The sequence below is a fragment of the Eucalyptus grandis genome, chromosome 3 (genome assembly GCF_016545825.1).
Source record: "Eucalyptus grandis isolate ANBG69807.140 chromosome 3, ASM1654582v1, whole genome shotgun sequence".
In the NCBI taxonomy this organism is placed as follows: Eukaryota; Viridiplantae; Streptophyta; class Magnoliopsida; order Myrtales; family Myrtaceae; genus Eucalyptus; species Eucalyptus grandis.
Genome location: NC_052614.1, coordinates 2,059,436 through 2,080,895, shown reverse-complemented (window position 1 = coordinate 2,080,895; position 21,460 = coordinate 2,059,436). Strand labels below are relative to the sequence as shown.

At 35.7% G+C, this 21,460-nt stretch overlaps 2 protein-coding genes and 1 long non-coding RNA gene across 5 annotated transcripts; all 3 read left to right on the top strand.

The window, feature by feature from the left end:
* Positions 1-4,443: 4,443 nt before the first annotated feature.
* LOC104435051 lies at positions 4,444-5,920 on the top strand. The gene is made up of 2 exons (XR_005549802.1): positions 4,444-4,705; positions 5,469-5,920. It is a non-coding gene; the product is annotated as an uncharacterized LOC104435051 (long non-coding RNA).
* Positions 5,921-7,495: 1,575 nt separating this feature from the next.
* LOC104447360 (disease resistance protein RUN1) lies at positions 7,496-13,564 on the top strand. The gene is given in 5 exon segments (XM_039308572.1): positions 7,496-7,673; positions 7,675-8,054; positions 9,432-10,533; positions 12,700-12,999; positions 13,106-13,564. Coding segments are annotated over 5 exon segments (2,415 nt in total). The 5' UTR covers positions 7,496-7,499.
* Positions 11,682-14,951, top strand: LOC104430622 (protein SUPPRESSOR OF npr1-1, CONSTITUTIVE 1-like). 3 transcript variants are annotated; one of them, XM_039310096.1, is made up of 3 exons: positions 11,682-12,999; positions 13,106-14,587; positions 14,743-14,951. In XM_039310096.1, the coding sequence occupies exon 2, from the start codon at positions 13,572-13,574 to the stop codon at positions 14,556-14,558; it is 987 nt and encodes a 328-aa protein (XP_039166030.1). In that variant the 5' UTR covers positions 11,682-12,999; positions 13,106-13,571; the 3' UTR covers positions 14,559-14,587; positions 14,743-14,951. The 3 variants fall into 3 exon arrangements, with proteins under 3 accessions (XP_039166030.1, XP_039166029.1, XP_039166028.1); XM_039310095.1 differs by having other exon boundaries at positions 13,106-14,600; positions 14,712-14,951; XM_039310094.1 differs by having other exon boundaries at positions 11,684-12,999; positions 13,106-14,600.
* Positions 14,952-21,460: the final 6,509 nt, after the last annotated feature.

The window sequence follows — 21,460 nt, the reverse complement described above, 5'->3', positions numbered from 1 at the left end:
TGTGGAAAATGTTGGACCAAACAAATCTCTCTCTTTCCACTTTTCATTTTCTCTCGCAAATCCACGTCACAAGCACGTGAGGTAAGTAGTGACAACAAGGGAAAGATCGAGGACTTGGAGCAAGGAAGAAAGAAATGTGCAAAGGAACTAGAATGAGTTGCTGTGGAGTTGAAAATTTGAATTGAAAATGAAGTTACACAAGAGGAAAGACAAAAAATACGGAGCAGTCAGTGTTCAAAGTTGTCTCTACCTTAAAAGACATGCAGTAAGGCTATAGAAATATCGACGTACTGATTCTTATTCAACATCGGCTGCTCTTTGGTTAGTCCAAGAAATAATAAAATTTATCAATGGTCCATGCATCTACAGGTTTCTTGTCTAGATGGATTGCAAGTCGTTGTCCATGCCCTACTATATATTTAGAAAAATTTCCCATTATATCTACCATCATATTTAATTACTAGAAAAATTAAGGCAGACGTGTGTAAAGAATTATGTGTCATTGAAAGCCATTTCGGTCTATTCTTCATCATAGACTACATTTATTTTGAGTCTAATTCAAAGCTAATGGCTGCCCTTTGGTTTGTCCACGAAACAATAAAGGTAGAAATGCAAGGAAAGTCCTAAAAAAAACCTTCACCTACTTCCCCCAAGGAGGAGTCTGGAAATCAAGTCACTAGAGTTTTCCTCTCTACTTTCTTTGGGTTTATAATCATCCAAAGTCTCTATATATTGTAGATATAAGTGATGGTTGATAATGCAACATTTCAAATTCATCAGTTTGATTTGTTGATACTTAATAGCTTCAAGGAAAATTTTTAACTGGCATGAAGAGTTTAAATATATTTGTAAGTTTTCTGATGGAAAATAGATAATAATAAAAAAAGGAAAGTTCAATGGTGCAGTAATTATCCTGAATGTATTCATCAATCATGACCACCTTCCATGCATACCAATAAAGCAGCTGTCCTTTATTGTTGGTTTTACCTTTTTCATTGCTTTTGCATCAAAATTTGCTCACATGATATTCTCTTCTTGGGCAAGATCACCTTGGATTCTCCTATCCATTGAAACTTCTCACACATGAAGGCAATGGCTATAAATGCATGGTCGGTGGTCCCGGTCAATGAATTACTAATTTATATCTGGCTCGGCAAGTTTGAATTATTGGTGCTTGCCAACTGATTGGATTGGATAAATCAAATCAATATATATATATATATATATATATATATATATATATAATAATAGAATAAGAGCAAAAGCTAAAAGGCAATTTGATTAATTTATGAGATTTAATGGAGAAATTAAGGTAGAATCATAGCAAAAAATAAAGTCTTCTCATTGTGTTAGAATGAATATATATATAATAGACAGACATTTTATGCATGCATGTTGATAATTTTATAATCCTCGACAACAATGATAACATATTTTTTAAGAATAAGTTATCGTTAATAATATAACATTTTAGTACTAAAATGAAGTTTATCGGTTTGATTGTATAATATATATTAGGCTGGGTAAATTCCTAAGTGTGAGTAAGAGCTTAAATGTATTTAATGAAAAACACCTTTTTTGATGGAAAATAAATTAACAAAAGAAAGAGGAAGGTCCAACGGTACCAGCGGTGGACTAAGTGTGCCCTCTTCATTGTCCCGATGCTTTGTATGATTTTGTCTATTGTGAGCACTTGTGTGGAAAATGTTGGACCAAACGAATCTCTCTCTTTCCACTTTTCATTTCTCTTGCAAATCCATGTCACAAGCACGTGAGGGAAGCAATGACAACAAGGGAAAGATCAAGGATTTGGAGCAAGGAAGCAAGAAATGTGCAAAGGATTTAGAAAGAGTTGTCGTGGAATTGAAAAGTCTACTTGGAAAAAGAAGTTAGACAAGAGGAAAGACAAAAAAATACACATCAGTTGTGTTCAAAGTGGTCTCCACCTTAAATGATGTGTAGCAAGGGCTATAGAAATATCTATCCTCATACCGATTCTTATTCAACATTGGCTGCTTTTTAGTTAGTCCAAGAAATAATAAAGTGTATCAATGATCCATGCATCTTCAAGTTTCTTGTCCAGATGGATTGCAAGTCATTGTCCACCCCCTACTATATATTTAGAATATTTTCCCTCTATATCTACCATCATATTCAATTACCAGCAAAATTAAGGCAGATGTGTGTAAAGAATTATGTGTCATTGAAAGCCATTTGAGTATGTTCTTCGTCATAGACTATACTTATTTTGAGTCTAATTCAAAGCTATTGGCTACCCTTTGGTTTGTCCACGAAACAATAAAGGCAGAAATGCAAGGAAAGTCCTCAAAAACCTTTGCCTACTTCCCCAAGGAGAGTCTGGATATCAAGGCGCATGACAACCATTTTGTTAAATAGTTTATGGAATGAAATAGATTTTATGTTTCCATTTCTAGTAGAGTTTATAAGCAAAATAACCGTTTGATAACGACACAAAATTTCTACTCTAAAAATAGAAATTTGTTTGATAACGACAAAAAATTTCTTTCTTTCGGACGGTGGCGGCAACGACCGATGACCTTTAATATAAAAAAATAAGAATAAAAATGATTTAGTAACAATAAAAATAAAGAAAAAAATAAAATAAAATAAAATAAATCATAATAAAATAAAATAAAATATCATTTTATTTTAAAATAAAAATATCCTTAAAAATAATTTTATTTTTATTTATTCTATTTTATTTTATTCTACGAATAATTTTATTTTAAATGAATAAAAATTAAATATAAAAATAAATTTATTTGGCAAAACACTCAAGGCAAATAAAAATAAATTTATTAAAGTTATTTTAAATAAAAATAAATTATTTTTATTTATCATAAATAAATTATTTTTGATAAATTTAATAAATTTATTTTTAATAAACTAAAAATAAAATGATAAATAAAAATAATTTATCTATTTTTAATAAATTTTTAATAAATTTTATTTTTATTTTTAAATGAATAAAATGAATATATTTATTTTCATTTATTTTTATTTTTAATAAAATGAGGAGAGGCGGAGGAGGAGGAGGAGGAGGAGGTAGAGATGTAGAGGAGATGAGGGAGGACTCACCGAAATTTGGGTTTGTGGGAGAAATTATTTCTGATTTCTCTTTCGAAATCGAAGTAAAAAATTTATACTTCGATTTCTCTTCCAAATCAATTTGGAATATAAATTTATTCCAGTAAATAAATAAAAACTGAATAGTTTATCAAACGTGTTTCTAGGAACAGGGTTTAGAAAAATTGTTTCGGAACAAAAATTTTGGTTATCATGCATCTCCCAAGTCACTAGAGTTTTCCTCTTTACTTTATGTGGATTTATAATCATCCAAAGTCTCTATATATTGTAGATGTAAGTGATGGTTGATAATGCAACATTTCAAATTCATCAGTTTAATTTGTTGATAGTTAATAGGTTCAAGGTAAATTTTTTACCGGCATGAAGAGTTTAAATATATTTGTAAATTTTCGATGGAAAATAAATAATAAAAAAAAAGGAAAGTTTTTTTGTCGATCCTACTCTATTCCTACTCTACAATTACTTTCAGACTTTTGCCCTGCCTCTTGCAGGGCGTGGGAGTCGAAACCCACTCCTGAAAATTACGCGTCTTCACCCCATCCCCCCCGAGAAGGAGGAGATTGAACCCCTCACCTCCCATTTCCATGTTGGAAGAGTGGCCATTGGGGCGAATTCCAGTGGTTAAAAAAAAGAAAAAGGAAAGTTCAATGGTGCAGTATTCATCAATTCCTGACCACTTTGTATGTATTCATACAAATAAAGCAATTGTCCTTTATTTTGATTTTATTTTTTTCATTGCTTTTGCATCAAAATTTGATCACATGATATTTTTCTTCTTGGGCAAGATCACCTTGGATTCTCCTGTCCATTGAAACTTCTCAACATTAAGGCAATGGCTATAAATGAATGGTTGGGGTCCCGGTCAACAAATTACTAATTTATATATGGCTCGGCAAGTTTGAATTATTGGTGCTTGCCAACTGATTGGATTGGATAAATCAAAAATATAATATATATAAAATATATATATATATAAATAAAGTGAGAGCAAAAGCAAAAAGGCATTTTGATTAATTTATGATTTGAAGGAGAAATTAAGGCACAAACAAAGCAAAAAGAAATTCTTCTCATTGTGATGGGTACAAAATAAATATATATAGCATGTTGATAATTTTTTGTGATCCTCAACACGTGTTATCTCATTAAACTTATAAATATTGAAATGAAGTTTATCAGTTTAACAGTATAATATTTAACAGGCTTAAAGTGAGAGGGATTAAATTTATAAGTGGGATCAAGAGCTTAAATATATTCAATAAAAATACATTTCCAGTGGAAAATAACTTAACAAAAGGAAAGGAAAAGGAAAGTTCAACGGTGCATGCAATGGAGTAAGTTCAACGAAGACTCGTCCAAAGTCTCTTTCCACTCATCTTCCCAACAAATCCACCGTTATATATGGGTATCGAAATTCTATCGGAGCTTGGTTATTAATTCTCATCCTTTTTAGAACTTCTTGGCAGACATCTTTTCGTCTCACTCTCCTCTCTCGTGAAGTTTGTTTCTCCTCCTCCTCCTCTTCGCATCGTTCGCCGGAGAAGACAGAGTCGCGACACCTTTCCTCCTCCTTTGTTGCCGCAACTAGTCTTGAGAAACGGTAGGCGTCTCTCTCCTTGGCAATTCTTGCTCTCTCTCTCTTTGGCGATTCTCGCTTTGTTTTTCATTGCTCCCCTTTGCCTTATTTGATCAGGGTTTGATTTGTCGCTCGATTGAGCGAGAGGGTTAGTCGTAGATCGTTTGCGTTTTGCTGTTCGTTCGATTTCTTCCTGTTGTAGCTCGTCTCGCGTCGTTTTTGGAGGTGCTCTCACTTTCGCCATCGACGTACGGACCGCTCGTGCTCTCGCTTCCCGTTCTTCTTAACAACAAATCTGCAATTTGGGGTTCCCTGCAATTCTTCTTTCCTCGTGGGTTTCTCCCCCTTTGCGGAATCGAAGTAGTGGGTAGAAGCGGTTGCTTGAGAAAGATTACCAGTGTCACAAAGCGGTGGGTTCTCAAATAGTGCCGTCAAATCCTCGAACATTCTCGAACTCGCTCGAAATGCTCCCCTTACCTTATCTATGCATTTATACCTGTCTGTCCCCAGCAGAGTTTTGGCTGGGCTTTTTCTCGATTACACGTTTTCCAGAATCCATTCTTGAATTTTCATGCCTTTCTATTCTCTTGTACGAGGTTCTTTGAATTGAAAGATTTAGAAGCAACGTATTTTTGTTCACAGTTCTCTGGGTTCTAGCAATTTCATGATAAGCTCTTCATGTTTTGATTGTTTTAAATTTGCTTTGAGATTTATTATGTGATGAATAAAAGTTGGGTTTTTTTTTTTTTTTTTTTTTTTTTTTTTGGTGTTTTGCTTCTTTTTGTAGGGTGGTTGTGTTTCAGAAGCGCGCCTGAAGCTCGGATTTTGGAGTCGAAAAACCAGGAGATAAAGTAGCATTTTTCGACTCAAAGCAGGTATGATCATGAAAACTTTCACCCGCAATCAGACATGCAAAGTTTTAATTTTTGGAACTGTGTTGGTGGCTTATGTGGAAATGAGCATGTATATGCGTGGAGTGGCCTCTTTTTACAGCCTTTTTTAAATTTCTGTCTGTTTCGCTCGCTCGAGGAGTCGGCGATTTCGAAATGATGGATTCGCTGAAAATGCATGACGAATGTGGGAGGGGAGAAGCAGATGGTAATGAGAGGGGTAGAGCTTGCGGGGTGTTGTGGTTCATCCGAGTTATAGATTACTCTGTTACTGCATTGAGTGAGGTTTTACTATCGTGTTATTGTCCGTAAGTCGGATACAATGTCATTTCTTTTGATTGAATAATGACAATGAGGACTTACTTGAAGTATAGAAAAGAAAATAATGAGAATATTTCTATACAGTTTTTCCTTGTTAAGGCTCCATGTGCATTTAGCCTAATCTCTGCCGATTGGCTTTAGTTCGAAACGCTGCAGGAATGATCAATGGCGATAGTTATCTAGCATATTAGGCCTCATTCGAGTTTATGATTCCAATTAGCCAATGACGGCATTTTTTTTTAAAATTTAAAAAACACGAATTTATGATTCCAATTCCACCTTACTCTTTCAAGAACTTTATATAATCAACTATAATTGGCATTTTATAAATTAAATGAAAAAATTGGGAATAAATTTTTTTGGGAATGGAGATTTTTATTCTTGTACCAAACGGGTGTGTTTTTTTTTTTTTGTTCCAGGAATAGAAATTATGTGCAGTTACCAAACGCGTTTTTTTGCCCATAAATTGTTCCCGCGAACATAAATAGAAAAAAAATTGTTTTTAAATAGAAATTGTTCTCGGGAATAAACGTTACCAAACGCATCCTAAGTAGACAGAAGAGCAACTCATTTGGAATAAGAAACTGATAAAAATTTGGTAGAGAAGACTGGTACCCTCAAGTTAAGCAAGGACTGGTAGGACCTAGCCATCGGGCAAAGGGATAGATAGAAAAATAGATGCTATCTAATTTCATTTTTCCCCTGGATGATTAAAACAAGTGAAAACTCCTCGATTTTCTCTTCCTTAAAGCAAAAGCAAGAAGGCATTTGGATTTATTTATGAGATTTGAAGGAAAAATTAAGGTTTGACAGAAAAAGAAAAAAGAAGGGAAAATTAAGGTAGAACGAGAACCAAAAAGACATTATTCTCATTGTGCTCGGGTACAAAATAAATAAATATATAGCAATTTGATAATATTTATGATCATCGACACACATAAATAACATAATTTTTTTAGAATAAGTGATTGTTGTAATACGACATTTCAGTATTAAAATGAAGTTTATCGGTTTGATGGTATAATATTTAAAAGGCTTAAAGTAAGAAGGGTAAATTCCATATGGGATTACGACCAAAAAAATTCCTAAGTGGAATCAAGAGCTGAAATGTAATTAACAAAAATACCTTCTCTTATGGAAAATAAATGAACAAAAGAAAAGGACGGTTCGACGGTGCAAGCAATGGACTAGGCAGGGGACTCTTCACTGTCCCGACGCTTTGATGTTTTTATATATTCCGAGCACTCGTTTGGAAAATATCGGACAGGACGAATCTCTCTCTCTCTCTCTCCCCATCTTTCATCTTCTCCTCCAAATCCCTGTCACAGCCTCGTCATAAGTCTCTCTACGCTTTTCATCTTCCCAACAAATCCACCGCTTCATGTGTATTGAAATTTTAACAGACCACAATAGAAGAGGCAAGAAGGCATTTCCTGTTTTCTGAGGGGCATTCTGGTTTTTTTCTCCGTTAGGGCTTGAAAGCTGAACTCAATGGGATCAGAGGTCGAAATGAGGCCGAAATGCATCGTCTCATTAAGAAGAGGAAAACTAATGCGTTAGTGGAAATGAAGAAAGGATGTTGATGCAGATGATGTGCATCTGGTTCGATGACTGTGCTAACAGAAACTAATTCCGTTGGATCTAGTTCGTCTCCAACAGAAACTAACAATAGCGCATCTAGTTCGTTGACTGTGTCGACTGGAAACTGCTACGAGGTGTTCTTGAGTTTCAGAGGCCCAGATACTCGACATGGCTTCACCGATCACCTCTACCATGGGCTCCTCAGATGCTGGAATTCACACTTTCAGAGATGATGACGAGCTTTGCCAAGGCAAGGACATCAGACCAGAGCTCATGGCAGCCATCACGAATAGTAAGGTCCTGATCCCTATTTTCTCTGTGAATTATGGTACAAGCAGTTGGTGCCTGAATGAACTGGTTCAAATAATGGAGCGCAAGAATAGTAATGGGCAGATAGTGCTGCCTATATTCTACAAAGTGAAACCAGCTGACGTGGGACATCAAATCGGGAGTTTTGGAAAGGAATTTCATAAGCGTGAGAAGCGTTTGCTTAAGAGGTCTTCTTTCGACCCAGCGATTTTGGAGAAATGGAAGCAAGCACTCCTTGAAGTCAGCAACTTGAAAGGATACGAAGCCGATGGGTAAAATTTCTCACCAAGGCATTCTCTACTTTCTTTTAATATGTGCGGGTGTTAACTGGTTGTTCTGATTCTCACCCGCTTCATTTACGTTCTATATATATAAACGGAAAGATCATGTTGGCAGTAAGATCCTGCGATGCATTAGTTCTATAAATTATTCTTTGTTTTTTCTTTTAAGTAATTTGCTTTAATGATATTGACAGATCTACTTATAGATTTTATTGGTATGATCCCATTCACTCGAATGATAAGATTTTTTGATTGAGTTTTTATTCTTATATCCAAAGATTTTGTAACATTGTGCCATTTTTTTTCATGTTTATAGTGTACGTCACATTGGTCATGGTCACAAACTTTTCTGATTAGATATTTATTTGCGATTATACAACTTATTGGTGATTTTTATTTAGAGCTCGTAACATCATATACCGTGTATAGTGATTGTCAAAGCCATAATTCTTTATCTTCCCAAGTTACATTTATTAAATCATTAATATCGTTGACTAGTTGCTATTAAAATTATTTTACGAAGAAATGTTTCATTAGTTATATATGATGATGGAAAATAAAAAAAAAGGAAAAAGGGATTATTTTTATTATATATTTGTTTGAATAATTTTCAATGTATTTCCTATCTTCAGCAAGTAAATTCTATCTCATACACCTAAATATATTGAATCAATATTCTTATTTTGGGAAAAAAACTATTCTTCTACTTAGATCAATTAAAATCAAAGAACATAGTTACGCAAAAGGAAAATAAATCATCCCTAGAGGCAATGAAAACTGATAAGGACACCAATCTATAATAATAACACAAGTAGAAACTTGCAATCATGTAGAATTGTGCAAAAAAGGAGAAATCCCCTTGATTGCATTCAAGTTGTTCACAATAACACAATCTGAACGACTTTTTGGATTGTTATTACAGGAGTTGAAGTCATCTCACACCAAAAGTTAGGACTTGCTTATTGATTGATTGTTGACTCTCATACTGGGTTGGCTTATTGGGTTTTTGATTATTCAAAGGCTCTAGAAAGTTTTCAAGTTACGTCCACGTCATCCCTAAGATCTTTAACAAACAACAAGTCTAAAATTTGGTTCAAGTCCATAACGTATACAATATTCAAGGTTCATAAGTGATGCCCTCAAGTTTCTTCTATAATAAATTATGTCGGAGTAAAAGTGGAAGGGGGCACGCCATGTGAAACAAACACAAGCATTTCTCAAACTTTTATTCTCAGCGTACATGGAGGTGTGACAAAAATGATTAGATTTTTTCAATTTGTCCTAGATTTGTTCATTAGTACGTTCTCAATAGATAATCAATATAAAATTATTGTTGCCACATATTTGAACTCTTGTCACATTTGACAGGTCTGAAGTAGAGTTGGTGAAATCGGTTGTCCGAAAAGTGTTGAATGAACTGAAGAAAAAGTTTGAGTTGATTATTTCTAAGAATTTGGTTGGAATCGATAGTCATGTGAAGAGCGTCATGGAATTTCTGGATGATAAATCTCATGCCCTCCTATTTGTTGGCATCCATGGAATGGGAGGCATTGGTAAAACTACTCTTGCTAAAACCATTTACAACAAGCTATCCAATCAATTTGAGCATCGTAGCTTCATTGCCGATATAAGGGAATCATGGAAGCGTGGTGCTCATGACTTACAGAATCAATTAATCTATGATATATCGAATCAAAAAAATGAAGTTCGTAATAAGGATGAAGGGATTAATTTCATCTCCTCTAGGTTTAAAGATAAAAAGGTCCTTCTTCTTCTTGATGATGTGGATGAGGTCGATCAAGTGAAGTGTTTGGCTGGTAATCATGATTGGTTTTCTTTGGGAAGTAGGATCATTATTACTACCAGAAACAAGAGGATTCTTGAAGAAGTTGGGGTGGACTATCCTTATGACCATAAGGAAATGGATAAGGATCAATCTTTGATTCTATTTAGCAAACATGCGTTTCGAAAGGACTCTCCTCCGAGGGAATTTAAGGACCTCACTCATGAAGTTGTATCGATCGCAGCAGGACTTCCTTTATCCCTTGAGATTTTTGGTTCATTATTGTGTGGAAAAGAGTCAAAACAGTGGAGAGAAACGATAAAGAAGTTAAAAAAAGTCCCAAATAGACAAGTGCAGGAAAAGTTAAGAATAAGTTATGAAACATTAGAGTATGGACAAAAACAAATTTTTTTGGATATCGCCTGCTTTTTCATTGGCAAAGAAAAGACAATCCCATTCTACATGTGGGACGCTTGTGATTTTTTCCCGGGAGAGGGAATTGAAGTATTGATATTCATGTCATTAATAAAAGTTGAAATTAAAGTGATGCATGACCAATTTAGAATGCATGACCAATTGAGAGATCTTGGGAGGGAAATAGTTCGTGAGGAAAACCAACTAAAGCCTTGGTGCCGTAGTAGGTTATGGGACTATGAGGAAGTTGAAAAAGTGCTACAGGGAAGTAAGGTAACCATTTCCTTTCTTTTTCTCATTTAGTTAATGTTCTACTATTAATAGTAATATTGGTCCACTACTTAGTGCTTGCTCTAGTGGACTATGAACCTTCACTATTATTGCCCTCGAATATGTTTTATTGACATGATTAGAAAGTAGGGAGCTTGCTCCCTTTTAGAAAGTATTTCCTTTTATGGTTTTTCTCTCATATATTAATATTCCCTATCATATGAAAGTAAGTGTACGTTGCAAATGTATTTTATATATATATACATATTAAATCTTTTGTTTGATTTATTAGTTAGTAAAATCTCATATTTCATGTATCACTTTTCAGTTGATAAATGGCCCTTCGCCGAGAATCTTTGTTTTTCTTTTAAGATGACTATCATGATTTTCACATTCTCATATTATGTTAAATCAATATTTTTAATAAAAATCAGTTCATATAGAGTTTTTTTTTTTTTTTTTTTTCAGCCAGGTTATTTAACACGAGTTTTTAATGTTGTCATATTATGTTAAATCAATACTTTAATAAAAACCACATCTTATAATTTATTTTTTCAGCCAGGTTACTTAACAAGTACTCCCAAGATACCTTTAGACAAAATCCAATTGTCCTTCTTTGTCATTGGCAAGAAATAGACAGGCTGAAGCAGAGGGCGAGATAGATTGCTCGCCGCAACTAACTAAAAAAACCAAAAGTAAATATCTTGCTCTTCCGTCAAAAGAGAGAACATCGCTCAAATTCCAGAAAACTATGAAAAAACTCATGTACGATTGGGCGTGTCAACAAGTTTCAGGGATATACCACTAAAAAAATAGCCAAAGTGCATGCTCTTGAAAAAAAAACAAAAGATGAAGAATAAAAGTTACTCCAAACAAGTCTTTTTATGGTTATTTCAATTATTTGAGTCGATGGCGAGAAATTAATTTTTTTCATCAAAAAGAGTTCGGCCGGGATCTCATGGCCTCTTCATTTTCCCCCTTCCGTTCTGACTTTTGGAGTAGTCGGAACGGTTATTTCCATTTTGAAGCGTCCTGAATGCGTCGAAATAAAAAGGAGTTTTATTTCTAACTTTTTAACTTTTTTTTTTCTTTTTTCCTAGAAGTCTTCGTAATAACACCTAATCTGTGGTGGGGTAAGTTTTGCTCGCCGACTCGCTGCTTCCGAGGTTTTTCTCGCTTTTATTTATCCTTTCATCCATGCCAATTTCGCTTGTTCTCCAACGAAGATACCTTTTTCCAGGTGTGTAAAATGCATTTTGGGCTGTGGCGACGGTGAATTTGTCGTCGGAACATCTGTTTTTTTTGCCCCCTTTTATCCGGTGGTGCATTGTGCAATTCTGATGTTATGATATATAAATCATAACTACTTAGGATATACTAATCATAGAATTATATTCTCTAGATGTTAAAATTAAGATAATAGGACTAACGATACCTGCATTTCTCATGAAATTTTAGTCATTATTCCATAGTGGAGAATGAAAGGGACACTAATTTTATGTAATATTACGTTAGGAATTCCATTTACCAATATTCATAGGACAAGGACTGATTTAAAACTTACCAAATAAGATAGGAACAGAAATTCCTTAAATACAATATATATGCATGTGTATACATGTATATGTATATCATCAAGCGTACTTCACGCAATGACTATTAAAAAGAGAAATGTTTTACTTTTTCTTCATAAAAAGTCCGGGAGATAATTACTTAAATTCTATTTTGTATAATTTAGTATGTGATTGTAATTGCATTTGTGAAAGTTCAAGAGAAAAAGTATAAATCTATTAAAATTGACAAGCCAAATTTTGATTTTGCACTTTGCAATTTGATTAAATGCACGCATGTCTTAACTATTATGATAATGAAGCTACAGTACCGGAAAGAAGAAGATTACAAGTTGTAAAGTTTTTACTCTATACAAGCCATTACATCATAATTCCTTTTAAGATCTGATTACGTATGGCCAAATTTCGAAATGGAAGTTGACATCCTTCACTTTGTTAGCCTTTATAAATACTGTTTATTGGGCATAAAAAGAAAAATCATATCTACATATTGCTAGTCTCTTGAATGCATTAATGCACATCAATCACAAAATGAACAAATGATATTTGATTACTTTAGTTGGATATAGTACTAATGACTCTTGATTCTTGCTTATAGGGAACGGGCAAGATTGAGGGGATTAATCTTAGTGAATGCAACTCAGAAATAGCTACGCGAGATATCAGAATTTACACAGAAAAACAATTCAAGAATTTGACGAGTCTAAGATTCCTTCACCTAGATGGGGCACATTTAAGTGGAGATTTTAAGGACTTAATGGAGGAGTTAAAATGGCTTCAATGGCGACAGTGTCCAGCGAATTTCGAAGTAAACAATTTTTGCGTAAAGGAATTAGCTGTACTCGAATTGCAAGGAAGCGATATAAATGAGAAATGGGGAGGATGGAGTTTTTTCAAGGTAAGAATTAAAGTCTTTTTTTTCCTCTCCTTTTATGCTTTCTTTTGAATCATAATGACTCTACACTCACCCATCGACATTCATTGTTGTTTTCTTTTTTCCGTAGATGGCAAAGAAGCTTAAATATCTAGACCTTTCGTATTGTGGATCCTTGGAAAATACTGACTTCCTCTCAGCTTTTGAGAAGTTAGAGGTTCTCATCCTCAGTCATTGCTGGAGACTGAAGCGAATCGACGCTTCCATCGAAGACATGGAGGGCCTCCTTCGCTTGGAGCTGTGCTCGTCCTACGCGCTTCATCTCGCGGTAGGCGCCGACGCAGGCGCCGAACGCCCCGTTCCTCGTTTCTGCCTTGGGGAGCTTCCAGCAGAAATAGGTAAATTAAAATCACTGCGACAACTCGATCTATCCAATACTCCATCCCTTTCTGCATTACCAAATAGCATAGGGTCTTTGGAGAATCTAGAGATTCTAGATATTTCTAGGAGTGGTATAGAAGAATTACCCAATGGTATTGGGAGTCTGAGAAAGCTCCGAGAGTTACGTGCTTCCAGTTGCAAAATCTGAAAGGATAATGGTAGAAAGCATGGCTAATCTTTCTTCCCTACGACGCCTTGATTTTAGATACTGCGACAAGCTCCAATCGCTGCCGGAGCTTCCTTCCGGCTTAACATATTTGGGTGTCACTTGTCAAAGTCGCAAATTGCCTTCGCTTTCCCACCTAGCCCATCTCAAGGAACTAGTAGTTCACGGTTGCGATAATCTCCAGTGCATCCAGGAGCTTCCATCAACGCAATTAAAGAGTTCAAAATGCTCCCAACCGACGGACATTGAAGAATCGGAATCACCACAATCCCTAAACACGCCCTTCAAGTTGGAAGTCTTGAATGTCTCTTTCTGTGAATCTATCAAAATGCTGGACGTTTCACAGTTTGTCCATCTAAGGAAATTAAATGTCTGCAATATTCCGAAGCTACTTGAAGTTCGAGGTCTTGACAAATTGATGTATTTGGAAAGCTTGACTATCGAATCCCGGAATTCAATCAAACGGTTGGACCTTCCAAAATTCGAGATGCTGAAGAAATTAGTGGCTCGGGATTGCAAAAACTTAGCCGAAATTCAAGGGCTCGATAGTTTGGAGTATTTGGAAAGTCTAGAAATCTCTAGGTGCACTTCGATTGGAAGGCTAGACCTTCCAAAATCCGGAAGTATGAAGACAGTAAATGTTGGTTGGTGCAAGAAATTAGCTGAAATTCATGGCCTCGATAGGTTGGAGTCCTTGGAAATACTAGAAATCTCTTGGTGCACTTCAATTGAAAGGCTACTCCTTCCAAAGTCCGGGAGTCTGAAGAGATTAGAAGCTAGAGACTGCAAAAACTTGGTTGAAATTCAGGGCCTCGATAGGTTGGAGTTTTTGGAAAAACTGAATATCATTGGATGCAAGTCGCTCAAAACGATTCCGGAATTATCTGGAACGCAGATTTATCGATATTATCAGATTACAAATGGCACATATTACGTAGAATGTCCATACCGTATGGATGACTCGGATGAGGAATAGACCGGAAGGATCCACATTTTCTATTGAAGGTATATAAAGCAGGTAATCAACCTATGCTCTTTTGAAATCTACTGCCCAATTTTCATTTGTATTTCCTGCTTGCAATATCTTTCAAGATTTATGATCTTGTCATTATTATTTCCTGGTTGATAGTGTCGCCATTGTTTTCTTACTTGAACTCAAGGAATCCAAGGGAGATGTTCATGGAAGTTAATATGTGCTTTGACAAAATGGTTCTGCTTGTTATGCCAGTAGCGGAAATAGATGAAAAGGCTTTCAAAGCGCATCATTTGACATTAGTTTTCAAGTAAGATCCTTCATCCTATGCAGAAAAATAGAGATTCTTGACATTTGATTGATTTTGGAATGCTGGAAGTACTGAAAAACTGACGTGTACAGGTTTTTGATAGCATGCCAAAGGTCATTGTATAGGTTGAAGAAAATGCTCGATGAAGGACCCTATATGGTGATCCTTCTAATGTGAGGTTTTAGTTTGCTCTACGCTCATCATGCATTTCATGACTGCATATTTCTAAGGTACACTTAAGAGTGAATTTCCATGCAAAAGGAATATGTTGATAGGGCATCCCTTACTCTGCATATGCTACTGACTTGTGATAAAATTTGTCCAATCATTGAGTTTCATGCATTTTGTCTCACAGAACTGTCTACATTTGTAGATTTAGATAATCGTCTCAATCTAGAAATGCCAAATGCAAGCACAAGCTCTTCTCCTAGTGGTGTGGCTGTGATGAACTAGCAAACAGGGCAGAAGCAAAAGCATCATGAATTATTTGGATCGATTGAGAAAATTGCAATTCGAATTTTTCTGACTATGGATCCATGTTCATTTGGTTTGAGTCCAGGGTATACCTACTCCAAGGCTTCCAAAGAATGCATCTTGATGTTTGTAGAGTTGGTAAAGCCATCTGTCGTATACCTAAACTATTGAGCCAGGCAAGACATTAACTAGAATGTCTTTTGACATAATCAGGTGTACTGTGAAATAATTACTTATATTGTGCATAAGCTTTTGTTAGTTCATTTACTTGCTGAAAAGAAAAACACAGGAATCATTTCCATAAGTTTCTTGAGGAAAATTTTCAGTATCCTATATTCCATTTGAAAACTGTCTTGCATTAATTCTAATGCATGAATAGCACATAATGATAAGGAAAAAGAATCATACTATGTCCCACAAAGCAACCATCTTGAGTTAAATACACTATACTAATTTGATCAAAGCTTCTATGGTTGATGATGTTAGAAGCCCCATTAGTTGGTACCAAAGAGTTCAAAAAGAATATCGAGTTTGACTAAGTGGGTTCCCATAAACTTTGGAGCATTATTAGTAGTTTGTTGATGTTAGTTGCTGGATTGATTTCATCTTACTCACTGGTAGGATTCAGTTATTATTCCATTGCTTGATGTAAATGCTGAAATATCCAAGAGAGCTTTCACAAGGCACTTCTAAAACGAATGAAATCATAGAAGGATCAGGAACTCAATGTTTCTTGAGCTTCTCCAAACACTGACAATGCATCCTTGGAATGGTAAAAGGTTGTTTGCATGTGGTCATCCCATGATTCTTCTGGTTTTTATAAGCTCTATCCTTCACAGGCCCTCTTTCAGCTGGCATCCTTGCGATTTGTTCTAGCACTGGTGCTGCGTTTTCGGCTACTCATGGAGCTTTAGCTATGGAGACCAGCAAAGGACCACTGTGGGTCATGCGTCCATTTCAGCTCTAGTTTGAAAAACCTCCAGCTTCTTAGGTTCAGCTCCTAGCATTCTTTTGCGACCTAATGGCTGGTTGACTCAATTGTTCCGACTTGGTTTTGTGAAGTTTGCTCGATTTCTGACTGGCAAGTGAAGATGACGGAGGGAAATCCGGAGAAGTGTTGGCTGGTGATGGTCACAGAGGACTCAAAGTTGGTGCTTCATCGCTTCAATTGGCAGAGGCTGTGGAGAATCTCTTCTTGTAATTGCTTTGAAGTGAGAAAGTTGGTTAGCTTAATATTCCTTGGATACTGCGGAGTATGGTCAGCTTAGTTTTGCCTTCATGTACTCCAGCTGCTATTTTGGTAGGCCTTCACTGGGTTGTGCTATCCATTTGTGTGCTAGAGAATTCTAATACCATGGTGTAATGGAAGGTCATGCGTTAAAGGTCGGAATAATATGCTGTCAAGCCTAGTATTGTTTTCATGTGCTCTAGCAGTTGAATCATTCTTTAATCCAACATGACCAAATTACTTGCTAAACTGATGATATGCAACTGTAAATGACTCCTGGTTTTTGGGTTAGTTCTTCATTTCATGTCATCTTGCTACAGTCTCCATAAATACTTAGAGCACTTCAACTGGATAAGGTTGAATCAAGTTTGGGTGATTTGCTGGTCGTCAACTGTGGCTTTTGTTGGTCCAGCGCTATTTTAATTATCCACATGGTAACGAGTGTTAAATTGACGGGTTGATTGTTGTTTCTCATTGGATTGGAAGGTTCTCACTTTTTGAAAGATCAATTGTAATTTCTTGCTCTTTTTTGCCTTTGATGTATTCTGCCAGGTCAGGTCAGCAAGATGTCTTACATGCATTATTATGCCAGAGAATTACTGCAACTTGGAGGATTTAGGGACAGTGAATATCTGCAAAGGACACTTTTGAGGAATTTCAATAGATGGAACATAGGTATTGGCAAAAGAATTAGAAATGCCAAATGCAATATAATCTTGTTGGTGCATAGAAGTTGTTACCTGAATGTGTCGTTAATTGTTCTTTCATTGTAGATTCTTCTTATTAATGCTATATCTAGTTTTCAATGCATAGGTGTTCTTACAGATGCCACCTCTATGGGAGAAATATGAATTATGGGACAAAACATCGTTGTTATCTGTTGTTTGAAATAATTGCTTTTTTCCCCCTTTCAAGTCTGGTCCTCATGCTGATATGTGTACCAAATGTGAAATTCTTGATCTCTTTGTATGCATAACAGGAGATTGAATATGATTACCTGGGTTCAAAATTGGTTTATGTGAACATCGCAATCTTTCACTTAAGAGCTTGTGCTTTTGTGTTACCCAACTCATCGTTATTTGAGTTTGTTCGAAGATCTTTCTATCCATTTTCCTATTACCATGAAATTGTACAAATAATTTTCATTTCCTTGGCTGAGTAGCTTGAACTTTGAGACTGTCGAGAAGGAGAAAAAGAAAAGGAATTCTTTGGGGGTGGGGTGTTGTCTTTTGGATTTTGTAGTCAACAATGGTTTTTCACTTACCCTCTTCCTAATATTCTATGTTTCGTATTTGATCCCAAGTTGATTACTTGACCGTGTAATTGGAACTTAGGTGATTTTGTCGGGTTGGGCTTTCTGTCTAGCTTATGATAATTGTGTTTGGAAAAACAGTATCTCATTTTTCCAGATTAGTAGGAAATAATATTGCCACAGTTCCCTCCTACATCTGTTTTAGCATCCACCAGATACATTCCCATATGAGGTATATACCTTTAGTCTGAAACTACGATTTTCTCCGGAGATCTACATGTGCAGAGTACAACTGCTTTTTCTTGCTAATCATTTCTCTATATGACTCTGCAGGATGCCTGTTACTTTGCTTCATCTAATCGAACTTGTGAAATTGGTTTTACAGATTATATCTCCTTCCAAATAGTCTTTTTTAGATGTTACAAACGGTATAGTAGTGGTGAGGTGATTTATAAATGATTCAAGCAATGTGAAGTAGGGAAGGCCTTTGGAATCGATCTTGTTGTACATCCCTTCTGGTTACTATTGTGTGGATTTGGCTCTATAAAAGGTGAAAGCTAGGTATTTCATACGTTAAATCCCTTATTTGCAGATGTGGCTAATAAATTATGTTGGAAACATCAACTTCAAATTGTTGTGTTGCTAAATAAGATGGATGACGCTTGTGAAAACTTGGGAGATGCCTAGATGATGATCTTGCAGACCAGTGACCTTCCATTTATGCATATTTCAGGAACCTCTTGTGCAATTAACTGAGAGTTGGACCAATTGAAGGTAACTTGTGGATCCAGAGCTTGCATAATGATTCCTTACTTGTGAGAAGTATAGGATGCTCTTGAGTTCTATTTGTTCCTATACTTGTCAATTCCCTATTTAAGACATTGATGGAAAAAAAGAAAAAAACTTGGGCATTGTGCTTTTCTTTCGAGTCTGGTTTCATAGTAGAAACAGTAGTGGTCAACAACTGGTGGTATTGACCCTGTTGAACCAGTAACCATGTGTACCTATCAATTGGTAACCCAGCAAGCCTGTCAACTAGTCTAGACCAGTTCTAGGTCTTTCAAAAACTTTAAGGAAGAGTATTGAAGTTGGGTTGGGGTTTGGAACTCTAACCTCTTGTAACTAAAAGGCATGCCAACCATCTACTCCGGTGTCTTCTTGCTTCATTTTGTGGTGGATTGCTTATTTATTGACCGTATTGGCTTAGTCTATTAAAAATTTGAACAATTCTATTGAGAACGGGAATCCTGTCTTTTGTGCTCAAGCAACTTTGCCGAGTGACCGGGGCTTCTTTTGTTCTGGACAGGTGTATTCTACTTGACAACTTTACATGCAATTGGCTCAACTGGTCGAACTGTTAGAACATGGTTCTACCAGTTTGACTGGTTGAACCACTAGTCCGGTTTTAAAAACGTTTATTCTTTTGTTCTTCCTATTATGTATCTGCTCTCCTCATCAACACGAGGAGTGGCAGCTTAGTTTCTCCACATAAATGCATATACATCCTATTTCATGCCTGCAATTTTAAAGGATGTTATACTTTCTGCCTTAACATAACTGCAAAAGTTTTGTTGACAGTTGGAGCCTTGTACTTGAATGTATGTCAAGGAATGTGCATTTTATGACCCTAATGGGCTAATAGTGCCACTTTTGCTTCTATTTTGTGAGAACACTTTTGCTTGGTTGTCTCATTCTCACTTCCAGAACACTAACCCAGTGAAATTACACATCTTGGACTCTTACACCTAGAGATGGAGAATGAGAAGATTTGCTGCATTCCCCATACTGTAGTTCCTCGTTGTTTGTGGTAAAAAAATTTTACACCGCCGTACAATTGAGCTGAGGATCAAATTATTGCGATGCCATCAATTGTATACTCTGAAAACCATTTTCCTTGAGCTTCTTACCATGTCCATTTGCAGTTTGGATTTTTGGAAACTTATTGTTGCTCATAGTCTTTCCTTTCTGTATCATTGTTTGAAACTTGCTAGTATCAATAACAAATTTATTTCATTGACTAGGTGGTGGAGCTGAATTATCCTGTCCATGCTCCTTACTAAATTCCCACTTTTACAACCTACTCTTAAGTTTAAATATGACTGGCGTAGGTACATTGTGCCTCTCTAATGGATAATTTCGTGTTTGTTCTGACGGTTGAAAACCTGCAAATTTATGCTCCAAATAATGTTTTTTTCCTTTGAAGAAGTAAAATACTAAAGTATTAGGTCTTCCTGTAAATTTTAGATCAATTGGGAGGTCAAAGTGCGAAAAAGATGAATCTTTAGTGGCCAGACAAATAAAGAAAGAATAATTATCTTCTTATGGTAGGTTCATTGCAGTCTGAGTTACTGACTAGGAACTAGTAGGTACATGTTCATGATGATAGATACTATTAGGGTCTTTAGTATAGAAAGATACTGTAGAGCATTCATGGTTCACATGCATACGATAGCCTCTTCAGGTACATAAGTTTTGCTCCTGCCTATGTTTTAGTGCGATGCAAGTATTGTACTTATTAATTTTACCCAGCAAAGGTATCAAAACATCGCATTAGTTATGGCCATATTATAGGACCATCGGAGTGAAATCAAGTTGAATTATTTATTCTTGGCTACAGCTAGTAGAGGTGTGGCTTGTGTTTTGGCTGCAAGAAAGCTGGCCCTGGTCTACATACTTGGACGAGATGAAGATGAAATCTCAGATTCAGAACAAACATCTATTGTGGGTGGACCTCTAATGCTGGGGACGGTCTCTCCTGGCAATTGCTTCAAATTGAGAAAGCTCTCTCTTTTTTCTATTCAGTGTGTGAAGCGCTTGAATGTCTTCATTGAGAACATGATGTTGAACTGAGGAGTTGGCATTTTACAAAAAAAAACCTACTGTGAATGAAGGTGATCCGAGTGCAAATCTAGATTCTGTTCTAGTTTATGTGGTAGTGATTGTACTTGATGTTACGATTATATTATGGTTGTTTATGTGCACTAATATTTTTTTCATTGGTATCTAACTTAGTTTGGTCATAAGGGATATTACCATCATCCTTAAAAAGAAATGGATGGTTAAGTTGGAGCAATTTTGAGGCAGTTTTCTTAGAAATGACTTTAAACTTTACATTGTGAAAGAACTTTCCTGCCGATAATTTTTAATGCTTGAGTTGACTTTCGAGAGTCGCCATTAGCTGAACAACATGATGCCTCATACTTGGAAGTCTGAATTATCTTGTTTATGCTTCAGATTTCTACTCAACCTGTAAGTATCATCCTATCTTTCAGTAAAAAGTCTCCAAAAATCTGTGTAGTTCAGATGTTGAATGTTGTGAGGCAAATTCGTTGCAAAATTGTAAACACTGTCGCATGATTCACACGTCATTTTTGTTCTCGACTGCTTAAGGCCTGCTTAATTTTAGAAAATGCCTTTAGTTTCCATTTTCATAGAAACTTTTTTCAATGTTTTGCTAACAAAATATTTGTTCAGTGAAAATAATATCATTAGGGATAAAAATTGTTAGAATATGCTTGGGTTACATCACTTTCAAAAAATATGCTTATTATTTTTTTCCAAATCTCCATGTTTGCTTTTGGAATGAGAATACTAAAAAGTCATCTTCAGTTTGTAATTTTGATTCTGAGAATAGTTTTCCT

Bases quoted from the DNA above. Each gene is read 5' to 3' on its own strand.
- LOC104430622 (XM_039310096.1), top strand. From the start codon at position 13,572: ATGGTAGAAAGCATGGCTAATCTTTCTTCCCTACGACGCCTTGATTTT.